Here is a 16,354-nt window from a genome sequence, read left to right on the forward strand (position 1 = left end):
CATTAGGGGTCACCACAGCAGATCATCCGTCTCCATACCCCCCTGTCCTTTACATCTGCCTCTTTTAAACCAACTACCTGCATGTCTTCTCTCACCACATCCATAAACCTCCTCCTTGGTCTTCCTCTTTTCCTTCCTTCCTGGTGTCTCCATCCTCAGCATTCTCCTACTGATATACCTCATGTCCCTCCTCTGCACATGTCCAAACCATCTAAATCGGGCCTCTCTCACTTTGCCCCCCAAAACGACCTTCCTGCGCTGTCCCTTTAATAAACTCATTTCTAATCCTGTCCATCGTTGTCACTCCCAACAAAAACCTCAACATCTTCAGCTCTGCTACCTCCAGCTCCACCTCCTGTCTTTTACTCACTGCCACTGTCTCTAAACCTACAACATCTCAGGTCTCACCACAGTCCTATAAACTTTCCCTTTCACTCTCACAGATACTCTTCTATCACAAATCACTCCTGCTATCACTCTTCTCCACCCACTCCACCCTGCCTGCACTCTTTACTTCACTTCTCTAACATACTCTCCATTATTTTGCACTGTTGACCCCAGGTACCTGAACTCCTCCACCTTCTCCACCTCTTCTCCCTGCAACCGCACCACTCCACTGCCCTCCCTCCCATTCACACACATGTACTCTGTCTTACCCCTACTGACTTTCATTCCCCTTCTCTCCAGTGTGTACCTCCACCTCTCCAGGCTCTTCTCCACCTGCTCCCTACTCTCACCACAAATAACAATATCATCTGCAAACAACATAGTCCATAGAGACTCCTGTCTGACCTTGTCCTTCAACCTGTCCATCACCACTGCGAACAGGAAAGGGCTCAGAGCCGATTTTTGATGCAGTCCAACCTCCACCTTGATTCAGTCTGTTGTTCCTACTGCACACTTCACTGCTCTCACACTGTTCTCATACATGTCCTGCACCACCCTCACATACTTGACCTCCTCATACAATACCACAACTCCTCTCTCTCCACCCTGTTGTACGCTTACACTAAATCCACGAAGACACAATGCAACTCCTTCTGTCCTTCTCTATCCTTCTCCATCGACGTTCTCAAAGCAAACAATGCGTCCGTGTTGCTCTTCTTTGGCAAGAAACCATACTGTTGCTCACAGATGGGCATCTCTTCTCTCAGCCTGGCTTCCACTACTCTTTCCATAACTTCATGGTGTAACTGATCAACTTAATTCCCCTGTAGTTACTGCAGGTCTGCACATCTCCCTTATTCTTAAAGATCGGTACCAGCAAACTCCTTCTCCATTCCTCAGGCATCCTCTCACCTTCCAAAATCTTTTTAATGTTGAGATCATGGAAAAAAAAGAAATAAAATTTATATTATAATGCATGGCCTCTTAGGACTTCCGTAAATAAATGTCCATTTCACACTTAGTGTTTGTTTTTGGTAATTGTGTAATACCGGTTTTACCCACTAGAGGGTTATACTATATGACGTTCAAGCCATTATGACCTTTTCTTTCTGAGGGCCAAGCTTTTATTAGTTCTATGTCTCTGAATCATTTCTAAAAGTTTACTTGATGATAGACGCGATTGCGGTGAGAGACCGGCTGTAACATCTCGATTCATGTGGAAGTCTATTCTTGCTGAATATCTTGCTGAATATTTATACAGTGCAGTGAAGAACCCTCATGTAGTACAACATTAGCACACTTTCTTTGGCAAAAACTGGGGACATCATATCTGATAAAAAAAAATGCACCAATCCTATGATTGGCACAGTCTATGATATAATTAGGGAGGTGTTGGTGTGGTTAAAGGGGAGTGGGGTGTCAGAGGTTAGTTATAGTTATGGTCTTGGATCTTCTGGTAAGTAGAGTCTCTTTTATGTTGTAATAAATATCTTGCATAATTTTAAAATGTTTAGTATTAATTCCTAATTCGATCCTGCCCAAATATCTTGTAATCTATGCTAGCTAGCGACCTCATGTAGCATTGTCAAGGAGGGTATTTGGAGACCCCTGCGATAAGCTCTACTCTTCTGGAGAAGCTTTTTACTAGATTTTAGAGAGTCTCTGTATGGATCTGACTGACGTTGAGTGTGGAGGTCTGGGGTTCAGTTAGTGTTCCAGTTTTTCCAAAAGGTGTTGAGGGTTGAGGTTGGGGCTTTGTGCAGGACACTCGAGTTCTCTCACTCCAAAGTCTTGGAAAAGTGTTTGGGCAAAGTGAAAAGAAATCTGAATACTAAAACAGTTGCATTTACAACATTCGGCACAACGACTTGATCCAGAGTGACTTAAAATTATCTCATTTCATATGACTGAGGAGCTGAAGGATAAAAGCCTTGCTCAAGGGCAGGTTAGTGGTGCTGGGATTTGAACTCAAGACCTTCTGGGCAGAAAGCCAACATCTAAGCTATTATAAGCTATCCCTTCCCCAGCATGCAAAGGCATCATATATAATTTTACTGCGTGTAGATTTTGTGGAGAAGGTTCAAGATAAAAACAGATACAAATGTAAGAGCCTGAAATAGTTATGACCGTGATTGAGAGGATGTTAAGGATGCGAGTGTATCCACTGTAGAGCATTGTTGATTGGATTGATGAAATGATGACGATCGTGTTGACGAACCGACGTCCATTAAGGACGTAATCTCCTTTACTGTTCATTAAACAGGAAACCAGAGAGACATGGAAACAGAGGAGGTGGTAGCTCACTGGTTAAGGCTCTGGGTTATGGTTTGTAAGGTTGGGGTTCAAGCCCTAGTATTGCCAAACTGCCACTCTAAGGGCCCTTGAGCAACCCTCAGTGCTCCAGATTTTTTGGTGTATCATAGGCTCTGACCCCAGCTTCCTAAAATGTAAAGTACATGTGACACGTATAAAGCAACTTTACAAAAATAGTGAATTGGTGCTCAGGGAAGTAAAAGATTCTAAGCAAAGATCAAACAGGAAGTTGCGTCAATGCCGTATCCGGGGTTGTATACTGATTCCAACTTTAATAGTCGCAAGCAAACCACATACACCCACGTTGTATTAATAACTGCTGAGAGCCCTAGTGTTGCCTGTTGCACACTCAGCTCTGTATCGAAGGCAAACTTGCGGTGCTAGGTGTGTCGAAGAGCGGCAGCGAGACACACTTCCTCTTCATGCGATGGTGAAAGCGCATTGGCCAACCTCCTGGTTTAGAGGAAGAGAAGTGCACTGAGAACAAATGTGTGAGGGGAGAGAGAGCGTCACATGTCATCGCTGCCGCAGGGCCTGCTCGGATGAAGGCACAAATCTAAAGACGTGACCCGGTGCTGCTGGATCTCTTCTTTAAATCTTCGCCGTCTCCCTGTGAAGATGATGGAGTAACTAGGAGGTGAAGCTCTGTTCTGACGATCGCTGGTGGTTTAGGGATAGACGACTCGATGGACGAGACAATAGGGGCCGCAATTTTAAGGCCAAGGAAGGGTGAGTTTCATGACAAGATGGAGAATTTACTTTATTTCTATTTCTCTACTATAAATGATTTTATAGTCCTTAGTGAGGTTTGTGTGCTTTTTTTCGTGTCCTATTTTGTGTGTGTGTGTGTGTGTGTGTGTGTGTGTGTGTGTGTGTGTGTGTGTGTGTGTGTGTGTGTGCATGCAATGCAAGTGCATCTCAACCAGTGCATGATCAGTGCGAGCACTTCCTGTCAGATTCTGACTTCGTATCCAAGCTGCAGCTAAGAATAGCTCTGACAGGCAGCAATTGTTGAACTCAATATACTTATGTGACACTGTTGGAAGCTGTGAGACCTTTTTTTTTTTTTTTTTTTTTTGGTAAATTTGCATATACACAAAGATAAAGCAGAAATATGCCTTTTTTTTTTTTTTTTTTTTTTATATATATCACTTCCAGTAAAAGAAGTCCCCAAAAGTGCTGTGTATAAAATGTCTGTATCTGCATGCTCTATAACAAAAAAACATTTATACAAATGTCTTTATTTAAAGTAACATTTTCATTGTAAAATTTGCTTGAGTAGGTTCAACATTCATTTTTATTAAAACTAACAAGTCATTCAGAGGCTTAAGACAATAAAATGTCAATGAAATTTAAGGGAATTTAAGGGAAAACAAAATGCAAAACTACATGTTTAAGTGTTTGCCCCCCTGTTAAAACTGTGGTTTATCACACCTGAGTAGTGGTAGCCACACCTGTTCACAATCAAGAAATCTCTTAAATAGCACCTGCCTGACAAAGTGAAGTAGACCAAAAGATCCTCAAAAGCTAGACGGCAAGTCAAGTCAAGTCAAGTCAAGTTTAGTTTAGTTTAGTTTATTTCTTTAGCGTTTTTCACAACAGACGTTGTCTCAAAGCAGCTTTACAGAATTTACCAGTTAAGGTGAATGGTGTGCAGTTATCCCTGATGAGCAGCCGTGGCGACTGTGGCAAGGAAAAACTCCCTTAATCATGCCGAGATCCAAAAAACCCCCAGAAACAAATGAGAAAGAAAGTCATTGAGATCTATCAGTGTGGAAAAGGTTATAAAGCCATTTCTAAAGCTTTGGGACTCCAGCGAACCACAGTAAGAGCCATTATTTACAAATGGCAAAAACATGAAACAGTGGAGAACATTCCCAGGAGTGGCCGGCCGACTAAAATTACCCCAAGAGCCCAGCAATGAATCATCCAAGAGATCACAAAAGATTCCACAACAACATCTAAAGAACTGCAGGCCTCACTTGCCTCAGTTAAGGTCAGTGTTCATGACTCCACCATAAGAAAGAGACTGGGCAAAAATGGTCTGCATGGCAGAGTTTCAAGATGAAAGCCGCTGCTGAGCAAAAGGAACATTAAGGCTCGTCTCAGTTTTGCCAGAAAACATCTTGATGATCCCCAAGACTTTTGGAAAGATACTCTGGTGTGTGTCCCATTACGTCTAGCCTAAAATTAACACCAAATTTCAGAAAAAGAACATCATACCAACAGTAAAATATGGTGGTGGTAGTGTGATGGTCTGGGGCTGTTTTGCTGCCTCAGGACCTGGAAGACTTGCTGTGATAAATGGAACCATAAATTCAGCTGTTTGTCAAAAAATCCTGAAGGAGAATGTCTGTCCATCTGTTCGTGACTGCAAGCTGAAGCGAACTTGGGTTCTGCAGCAGGACAATGATCCAAAACACACCAGCATGTCCACCTCTGAATGGCTGAAGAAAAACAAAATGAAAACTTTGGAGTGGCCTAATCAAAGTCCTGACCTGAATCCTATTGAGATGCTGTGGCATGACCTTTAAAAGGCGGTTCATGCTCGAAAATCCTCCAATGTGGCTGAATTACAACAATTCTGCAGAGATGAGTGGAGCAAAGTTCCTCCACAGCGCTGTAACAGAATCATTGCAAGTTATCACAAATGCTTGATTGCAGTTGTTGCTGCTAAGGGTGGCCCAACCAGTTATTGGGTTTAGGGGGGCAAACACTTTTTAACATAGGGCCATGTAATTTTGGATTTTGTTTTCCCTCAATAATAAAAACCTTCATTTCAAAACTGCATGTTGTGCTCACTTGTGTTATCTTTTACTAATATTTTAATTAGTTTGATGATCTGAAACATTAAGAAATCAGAAAGGGGGCAAACACTTGTTCACACCACAGTTTTTTAGAGAGAGTTCTATCGTTCTAAATTGCTTAAAACATATAAATAATTGAATTAAACATAACCATTGAAAAAAACTTTTTTGTTGTTTCGGGTAAATGTTTTTGCCTTTGGCCATTTCCTGTTTTTTTTTTCTTCTCTCTTTTGGGGTGTAAATATCATTTTGCATGTGTACAAAATCTTTTTATTGTTCATACATTTCCTTCTAAAATCGGTAAATGGTTACTGACCTGCACAGGGTAAAGCAGATAATGGATATTATAAATGGTTATCAAGCACAATCAGTACCAAAATATCCCATGTTGGGGAATTGCTTCAAAATGGATTGCATGCCCTCGCCAAGTGTCCTGAGAGTGACAAAAAGTTGTATTGCATTCAGATCCTATGTGATCAACATTAAACCTTTGCTTAAGTCTGGGGCAAAATGGAGTCTGTGTAGAAGGTACGAAATTTCAAACTCTCTTTAAAATATTATATATTAGATATGATCATTGTTTTGAGATTGTTCCTGAATTTGGATAAATGCCTGGAACAACCAAAACTTGTTTGCCTAGAGATTAAATCTTTTCAGAATTTCCATCTCAATGCCTGAATTTTAACCCTGTTTTAAACAAGATCTGTAACTGATGAGGACAGAGTACCCATTACATTTTAAAGAGGAGGAACCAAGAGCTCCTGAGTGAAAACTGCAAGAAGAAGAAGCTCAGTGCTGAGGAAGCTTTGAAAATAGCAATAGAGGAATATATTTATTTATATATATATATATATATATATATATATATATATATATATATATATATATATATATATATATATATATATATATATATAAATATATATATATATATATATATATATATATATATATATAGTGGCAGAGTGGCTAGACGTCCCGTCCTCTGTGCAAAACTCATGGAAGCCTGGGGAAAGGCCTCTCAGACTGTATTAAACAAGATTCTCTGGTCTGATGAAATCTGGTCTAGTGGAAATCAGCCATCGCTGATCATCTGCTGAAATCCATACAAAAATGAGCCATGATGGTGGCAGCATCATGCTGTGGAAGTGTTTTTCTGCAGCAGGGACTACAGCAGGGTTGAAAGGAAGCTGAATGAAGCAAAATAGAGATATCCTCAGTAAAAACCTGTTCCGCAGAGCTCTGGACCTCAGTCTAAACCGAAGGTTCACCTTCCTACATGACAACAAGCATAAGCACACAGTCAAGACAACACAGTAGTTTAGGGACAACTTTGTGAATGTCCTATTGTGGCCTAGCCAGAGCCCTGACTTTAACCCTAATGAACATCTCTGAAGAGACCTGAAAGTGGCTGTCCACCGATGCTCCCCATTCACCCTGACCCAAAAAGCTTGTAAAGCGTGTTGCCTTATACCTAAACAGATTGTAATTGCTGCCAAAGGTGCTTCAACTAAGTACTGAGTAAAGGGTCTGAATACTTATGTACATATATTTCAAGTTTTTTTATTTAAAAAAATTTACAGACATTTCAAGAATTCTGTTTTCACTTCATCAATACAGAGTAAGAATCCGTAAAATAAACTTTTAAGAAAGGTTATAAATTAATTTGTATTTGTTTGAGTAAAATAAGTATTTCATCCTGTACCAACCAGCAAGAATTCTGATTCCCACACACCCAAATTAATCCTGTGCATTTAGGAAAGTGCTGATAAAATCATCTCGTGATGTGTATAAAAGACACCGGTCACAGAATCAACCTCTTTCATTTAAACCTCTCCAACACCATGGACAAGACCAAAGAGTAGACAAAGGACGACAAGATTGTAGACCTGCGCAAGGCTGGAATGGGCTACAAGCCGTTTGTTTTTGGTAATTTGTAATACTGGAAGAACATCCACCACCCATCTTCAGTGTTCTGGTTGAGGTCAGAAGGTTCGCATTCAATATTTTACAGTACAGGGCCCCATTCACGTGGTAATGTTTTCCTGTACCCTCAGCAGAGAAACAGCCCCAAAGCAGAATGTTTCTTCCTCCATGTTTGACAGTGGGGATGGTGTACTTGGGGTTAAATTCTGCATTTCTCTGCCACCAAACATGGCAGGTCGAGTTGATGCAAAAGAGCTAAAGTTTGGTTCATTGGACCACATCATACTCTCCCAAGTGTTCTCTGAAATATTCAGGTGTTTCTTTAACAAACTTCAGACGGGTCTGTTCATGTGCATTTTTAAAGAAGAGGGACCGTGTTTTACCAATGGTTTTATTCCCTTCCCTTTTAGTCCCTTCCCTTGAGATCATCAACTAGTTCCTCCTGTATAATTCTGGGCTGATCCCTCACCTTTTTCAGAATCATCCCCCATGAGGTGAGATTTTGCATGGAGCTCCAGGGCAAGAGCGATTGACTTTTCTTTCATTTGCGAATTATCGCCCCAACAGTGGTCTCTTCTCACCAAGCTTCTTCTCTAGCCCATTTCAGCCTCGTGCAGGTCTACAATCTTTGGTCTCACCCGTTGTGGTGGAGAGGTTTGAATGGAAGATGTTGATTCTGTGACTGGTGTCTTTTATACACATAATGAGTTGATATTAGGAGTTATTTCCTAAAGGGACAGGATTAATTTGGGTGTGTGGGAGTCAGAATTCTTGCTGGTTGGTAGGGGATCAAATACAAATTAATTTATAACCTTTCTTAAAAAAAATTTCTATTCTGTTCCTCTGTTAAAATAAACCTACCGTAAGAATTCTAGACTGTACAAAATCAGCAGGGGATCAAAAAAAATGTTTTCCACACTGTGTGTGTGTGTGTGTGTGTGTGTGTGTGTTTATATATATATATATATATATATATATATATATATATATATATATATATATATATATATATATATATATTACACAGGTTGTCAATCGATTTAAATATTAAATAATTTCATTAGTTAACTCGTGATTAATTAATACACGTGGTAAGAATAGCACTAGTTGCACAGCTCATGATGTACAGAGGATAATGTCTTTTGGCACACTGACTTATTAAAGGGCGGTGCTTCCTGTGACTGTGCATGAAAAAAATCGTCTCGAATTTTTTCAAACCACCTTCAGTGTGTGTTTCTATCTATCTATCTATCTATCTATCTATCTATCTATCTATCTATCTATCTATCTATCTATCTATCTATCTATCTATATATATATATATATATATATATATATATATATATATGCTGCTTTAATAATTAATCATAACAAAAACCAAGAAGTGTATGTAAAATGCATAAACAGGAATGTAGCACCGTACGTATAGGGCAGCGCACATAAAATGGATCCTCATTTACAGTCTCAATTCACAGTTGCAAAATAATGAGGAAATCAAAAATAAAGTGAAAGTTCCTTTATAAAATGCAGGACATTAAGGCAATGTCTTGTGTGTGTGTGTGTGTGTGTGTGTGTGTGTGTGTGTGTGTGTGTGTGTGTGTGTGTGTGTGTGTGTGTGTGGGCATCAGTCATTTCCCCTCTGACCTCGCTGACTTATATGCAATGACATGTTCCTCAGGGAACTTGCACTGACACACTTGACCACATTGGAAGTGGAGTGTAATGAAGAAACCCTCTCTCACACCACAGAACAGAGATTAATGGTGTAGTTTACTGTTTCTTTTTTCTTTCTTTCTTTCTTTCTTTCTTTCTTTCTTTCTTTCTTTCTTTCTTTCTTTCTTTCTTTCTTTCTTTCTTTCTTTCTTTCTTTTTTTTAAATGTAACCCTGCGCTATTCTGCGACTCTTTGAATGCCAAAACAGAGCTTTCTGATCGTGCAGCACATCGTCTCAGTGCCTGTACACAGGATGTGGTTGACCAAAATGTTGCATAGCAACGAAGAGAAAGAAAGAAATTTGTCAGTCTATCAGGTATTCTGTATATCACAGGAGCTTACTGTTGAGGTTTGATGGTGTGTCTGAATAACTATGATGACAGTACCAACATGTGCACTTGTGGAGAAGAAAACTAAAAAGAACAATCCAGAAAAGTATGCTTTGGGGACAAAAGTATTTGGACACCTGAGTTTTCCATCCATAGGAGGTTCTTTGCCAAAACTTTGGCACAATCTTGGAGGCACATAATTGTATAGAATGCCTTTGGATGTAGTACTATGAAAATTTTCCTTCACTCCAACTATGAGACCCAAACCAGTTCCAGCATGATGATTTTCCTATGCTCAAAGCCAGCTCCATGAAGATATGCTTCACATGGGTTATAGTGGAAGATCTCCTGCTAGATTAAATGTGTAATGGGATGTTTAAAGAGGACACACCAATCTTATGGACAGTTGTCCACAGACTGTTGTCGATATAGTGTAGACGTTGAGAAGTATTAACATTTTTGTAAGGATCTACAAATTTCCACTAGGCAGCTTTAAAAACGTTCTGATGAATTTTGTCCAAAAGGATAGAAAGGTTTTTAATTTTTTTTTTTTTTTATGGTGTCTATGTACAGTGAGGAGGAAATATGTTTTTGGATATTTCAATTTTTTTGTTATTTAATATGCTTCCTGTATAATAGTACAAAAGTATAAAGAAAGATACATTTATACTTAAATTTTATTTATTTATTTTTTTTTAGGCTGTTTTGGATCTTGGCTTTAATCTACTATTAGAAGCCATTTGCTCTTTTTTTTTGCATTATTTGGGTTTTATATTGGGTGATCTGCAATCTTCAAGGTTATACTGATCACACTGATGTAGTCACAGTTTCACTAATCCTCAATAAATGTTCAATGGAATACAAGTAGATTTGCTCTGTCATGCAAGACTTTGTCTTTGGGTTTCGTTTTTTTTGGCTAATAAGAATCCTTGCCACGCTTTCCATTGGCTTTCTCATTAAGAATAAACTTATAGTGAGTAATTTATAAATGTAAAACTTATATTCGTAATAATATTTACATAAAGCGGTTTAAGGATAATTGTTAAAAGTGTTAAACAAATAAAATGTAATAAAATTGCCATTAAATTCTCTTACAATGTGCAAAAAAGAGCTCCTTTACCTGATACTCCCACCACCGTGCTTCACTGTGGGTACAGTGTTCTCAAATCATACACACAACACGTCGTTTTCCAAACATGACAAGCTAAATTACAGATATTTTAGTTCTACTGAATTCCAGTGGTGAACAGTGAGTCATTTGTTGCGTATCTGTACTTTACTGAAGTATTTTCATTTGGGGAGAATTTTACTTCAAATTCACAACATTTCAAAGTCAAATCTCTGACTTTTTATTTAACTATATTTTGCAAAACCCCTTTTTATTTTTTTGCATTTGTTAATATACCGATCGACCAATCAGGGTCGAGCGTGTGCTCTGTTTTCAACTTGTTTTGATTGGTGTTTGGAGGTATCTACTGAGCATTACATACAGTTCAGCATCAGTTTAAAGCAAGCAGAACATTTAGAGAGGAATAAATGATGGAAGAAACAATGGGTTCCCTGATGGTCTAGTGGTTAGGATGCAGCGCTCTCACCTCTGCGGCCCGGGTTCGAGCCCCGGTCAGAGAACCAAGCCCAGCCATTAGAGTTGCTCAAGACTTAGTGCCATTCCCAAGCCTGGATAAATGAGGAGGGTTGCATTAGGAAGGGCATCCAGCGTAAAAACATGTGCCAAATCAAACATGCGACCCCTAATGGGAGAAGCCGAAAGAAAGTTTAAATGATGGAAGAAACTCCTGACTCGAACTCGCCACAACACACATGGTCCTATTTGTATGATTTTGAAGTAGTTGAAAAGAAGATTTTGGGCTCACGGTAATTTTAATAGACTGATAATTGTAATAGAAATCAATCAGTGTTTGACTCAGTAATATCATTCAATTAATAGATCAGTGTGCTGAGAGTCACATTAGTTTCTTTTCACAAAAGTTTTTCTTGTGATAAAAATGATAATAGGAACATTATAGTTATAATATATCATAGTACTTTGGATACTTAAGTACATTTAAAAGCAAATACTTTTGTACTTTCACTCAAGTGAAAGTTTAAAGGGACACTTTTACTTTTACTGGAGTCACATTTTATAGTCTATCTCTACTTTATCTCAAATACAGTACATGGTTTGTGTACTTCATCCACCAGTGCTGAATTCATTAGTCTTAGATTATAGTAGTCATGCAAGTGTACAGCAAATAAACAGAGATTAATTATTGTCAGGCAAAATAGCATAGCTGTTTAAAAATGTGTAATATTAAATACCTAATAGTCAATAAAACATATTTTACCCATTGACATTTAATTATATAGTATTTATCCACAGTGTACACACTGGGGTCATGCTGGTTAGATAAGCTTGGTAATCTGTTTGCCAATCTACTACAGTCTATAGCCGCATTGGTGAAGCATAAATTAAGAATTTGGATTATTGATCAGAGGGTCAGTGTTTCAGAAGCCCCAGCATTGTCAAGCTGCCACTTTCGGGCCCCTGATCAATGTTAATATCCCTTTCTGCTCTGTGCCATGGTTGACCCTATGCTCTGACACAAACCTTTTAACAAGCTGAGCGATGCACAGAAACTAATTTCAGTGTGCTGTAATATATATGTGGCAACATAAACGCTGCTTCTTCCTCTCGGGTTTTGTCAGTGAGATCATCTCAACCCACATCCCCTTTAGTCTCTCCCTTCCTGTATTCACTTTGTTTATTTATTACAAAGCGTTTATTTTTATACTGAAAGTTCATATAATTGCATTTTAAAGACTATATAAGAGAAAGAAGAAATTGATCAACATCATGGTGGTGGTGGTGGTGGTGATGGTGGTGTGATGCAGCCTGTAATAAAGCTGGGTTATTATTACACTAACAAATATTAAGACACCCGACTTTTAAAGCCATATGTGGTTCTTTCACAAACTGTTAGCACAAAGCTGGAGGCACACGATTGTACAGAACGTATTTGGACAATGCCAGTTTTGGAGAAAACCAGTCCATGATTATATGCTTTACATGGTTTGAAGTGGAAGATCTCCTGCTATAGAGCTCCAACACTATTGAACATTTTTGGGATGAATTTTTCATGCTCACTGCACCCCAGCCCTCCTCATCTCACCTACACCTTTCTTTACTAACCCCCCTTGTGTCTAAATGAGTTCTCACACAAATCTCCACACTCAAATCTACTCAAATCTTTCCAGAAGTGTGGAGGTTTCTATAAATGCCGACTACATGTGAACATATCACATGTTCAGTTGTTCACAAACTTTTGTTTCAATATAGTGTAACTGCCCAAACCTAGTGGTTTATTTCCTTATTTTTAACAGTGTTTTATGTGCTTCTAAATGCATTATTATAATTTGGTTTTTTTTTACAATAAATTACCTTCGGTGTTGTGAAACATACAATAAGTCAGTTCCTTTCAAGTAAAAAATAATAAAGCATAAACTTAAGCCTTTCCATGTCAGAAAACAATAAAATATTTATATATGACTGATACAAAGCACTAAAATTGGATACTTTTTTTTTTACAAAAAACATCCCCAGATCCACAATAATACATTTCTAGGTTAAATTATATTTTTATTATTGTTATTTTTATTATTATTAGTAGTAATAGTAGTAGCTTTAGATTCTGTTTATTATTGAGTCTCTGTAAAGTAGCTGTTACTACAGAAATGCTATGGTCTTCTGAACAATCAGAACTGAGAATTCAGCAGTGCTGTGGTATAGTACAGGAAATGGAGTACATTTGAGAGTTTGGATTGCTGTCAGTAATGTTGTTAATCATCTGTAAGCTTCAATTCTCCTTAAATTGATTCAACTCTTTTTCTCTTTCTTTCTTTTTTTTCAGAAACTGGTGTCCTGACTAGACAGCCAGCGCCGAAACGCTACAGTGAGATCTTACGGGACTTCGATAACCTGGAGCTGTCCTTAGTGAGCAGCACGTATGTAAATCCGAACAGTCTAATTTGGCTCAACAGGTGGTTGATATGAATAGCACACTATCAAGCTAAAGGCTAATCAATGTGAAAGAGATGGATAGTTATTCTTGGGTGGCCAAGTAGGTTATAAATATAGACTGGAGTCCGTTACTTCTTGAATGATTTATTCTCAACTGTTTGTAGTCTAAAGTATGTATGCTGAATATAATTTTGGAGGTTTTTGGCAAATCTGAAGTAAGGAGTATATCCACTTAGGCTTTGCTGTTATTGGGTTAGAATTAACTAGGTGTGCTGTAGCTGGACAGGAAATGCAGTCAATATTATTTTTACGACCAAAGCTGATTGCAATGGTAATGATGTGGTAATATCTCATCTCATCTCATCTTCTCCCCCTTATCCGGGGCCGGGTCGCGGGGGCAGTAGTCTAAGCAGAGATGCCCAGACTTCCCTCTCCCTAGACACTTCTTCCAGCTCTTCCGGGGGAAAACCGAGGCGTTCCCAGGCCAGCCGGGAGACATAGTCTCTCCAGCGTGTCCTAGGTCTTCTCCGGGGTCTCCTCCCAGTGGGACGTGCCCGGAACACCTTTCCAGGAAGGCGTCCAGGAGGCATCCGGAACAGATGCCCGAGCCACCTCAGCTGACCCCTCTCGATGTGGAGGAGCAGCGGCTCTACTCTGAGCTCCTCCCGAGTGACCGAGCTTCTCACCCTATCTCTAAGGGATCGCCCAGCCACCCTGCGGAGAAAGCTCATTTCGGCTGCCTGTATCCGGGATCTTGTCCTTTCGGTCATGACCCAGAGCTCATGACCATAGGTGAGAGTAGGAACGTAGATTGACCGGTAAATCGAGAGTTTCGCATTGTGGCTCAGCTCTTTCTTCACCACGACAGACCGGTACATCGACCGCATTTCTGCAGAAGCTGCACCGATCCGTCTGTCAACCTCCCTTTCCATCCTTCCCTCACTCGTGAACAAAACCCCAAGATACTTAAACTCCTCCACTTGAGGCAGGAACTCTCCACCAACCTGAAGTGGGCAAGCCACCCTTTTCCGACTGAGGACCATGGCCTCGGATTTGGAGGTGCTGATTCTCATCCCATCCGCTTCACACTCGGCTGCAAACCGTCCCAGTGACTGCCGAAGGTCTTGGTTTGATGAAGCCAACACGACAACATCATCTGCAAAGAACAGAGACAAAATCGCGTTGTCACCAAACCGTACACCCTCCGGCCCCTGGCTGCGCCTAGAAATTCTGTCCATAAAAATTATGAACAGAACCAGTGACAAAGGGCAGCCCTGCCGGAGTCCAACATGCACCGGGAACAAATCTGACTTACTGCCGGCAATGGGAACCAAGCTCCTGCTTCGGTCGTACAGGGACCGGACAGCCCTTAGTAAAGGACCCCGGACCCCATACTCCCGGAGCACCCTCCACAGGCCGCCGCAAGGGACACAGTCGAATGCCTTCTCCAAATCTACAAAACACATGTGGACTGGTTGGGCAAACTCCCATGAACCCTCCAGCACCCTGTAGAGCGTATAGAGCTGGTCCAGTGTTCCACGGCCTGGACGAAAACCACACTGTTCCTCCTGAATCCTAGGTTCTACTATCGGCCGTATTCTCCTCTCCAGTACCCTGGCATAGACTTTCCCAGGGAGGCTGAGAAGTGTGATCCCCCTATAGTTGGAACACACCCTCCGGTCCCCCTTCTTAAAAAGAGGGACCACCACCCCGGTCTGCCATTCCAGAGGCACTGTCCCCGACCGCCACGCGATGCTGCAGAGGCGTGTCAGCCAAGACAGCCCCACAACATCCAGAGACTTGAGGTACTTAGGGCGGATCTCATCCACCCCCGGTGCCTTGCCACCGAGAAGTTTCTTGACTACCTCGGTGACTTCAGCTTGGGTGACGGACGAGTCCACCTCTGAGCCCTCAGCCTCTGCTACCTCAATGGAAGACGTGACGGCGGGATTGAGGAGATCTTAGAAGTATTCCTTCCACCGTCCAACGACCTCCCCAGGTGAGGTCAACAGCTCCCCACTTCTACTGTAAACAGCATTGGTAGGGCACTGCTCCCTTCTCCTGAGGCGCTGGACGGTTTGCCAGAATCTCTTCGAGGCCAGCCGATAGTACTTCTCCATGGCCTCACCGAACTCCTCCCAGGCCCGAGTTTTTGCCTCCACAACCATCCCGGCTGCAGTTCGCATGGCCTGCCGGTACCCGTCAGCTGCCTCAGGAGTCCCACAAGCCAACCAGGCCTGATAGGACTCCTTTTTCAGCTTGAAGGCATCACTTACTTTCGGTGTCCACCACCGGGTTCAGGGATTGCCGCCTCGACAGGCACCGGAGACCTTACAGCCACAGCTCCGAGCGGCCGCTTCGACAAAGGAGGTGGAGAACATGGTCCACTCGGACTCAATATCTCCAGCCTCCCTCGGGATCCAGTCGAAGCTCCGCCGGAGGTGGGAGTTCAAGATCTCTCTGACAGGAGACTCGGCCAAACGTTCCCAGCAGACCCTCACAGTACGCTTGGGTCTGCCAAGTCTGTCCAGCTTCCTCCCCCGCCATCGGATCCAACTCACCACCAGGTGGTGATCAGTTGATAGCTCCGCCCCTCTCTTTACCCGAGTGTCCAAGACATACGGCCGCAGGTCAGATGAAACGACCACAAAGTCGATCATCGACCTAATGTGGTAATATATGCAAATTTTATTTATAGTAACATTCAATATTGTGCATAACAAGTGACTTCCTGCCTGTTTTGGCAGCTTCACTATATCCACATGTAATCCCAATTTGCTGATATAATAAACTCTAATCTTCTAGGAAGATGTTCTACCAGATTTTTAGGAGATTTGTGTGAAATTTATACAGGTGCATCT

At 41.0% G+C, this 16,354-nt stretch overlaps 1 protein-coding gene across 1 annotated transcript in view; it reads left to right on the plus strand.

Moving 5' to 3' along the window:
• Positions 1-2,953: 2,953 nt before the first annotated feature.
• gmip (GEM interacting protein) overlaps positions 2,954-16,354 on the plus strand; it is a 31,512-nt gene continuing 18,111 nt past the window's right edge. Inside the window, exons 1-2 of the mRNA XM_083524421.1 lie at positions 2,954-3,429; positions 13,384-13,477. Of these exons, the coding sequence (XP_083380547.1) occupies positions 3,387-3,429; positions 13,384-13,477 (137 nt within the window). The 5' untranslated portion in view covers positions 2,954-3,386. The remainder of the gene's footprint in view (positions 3,430-13,383; positions 13,478-16,354) is intronic.

The sequence above is a fragment of the Silurus aristotelis genome (genome assembly GCF_946808225.1).
Source record: "Silurus aristotelis genome assembly, chromosome: 21".
Lineage (NCBI taxonomy): Eukaryota > Metazoa > Chordata > Actinopteri > Siluriformes > Siluridae > Silurus > Silurus aristotelis.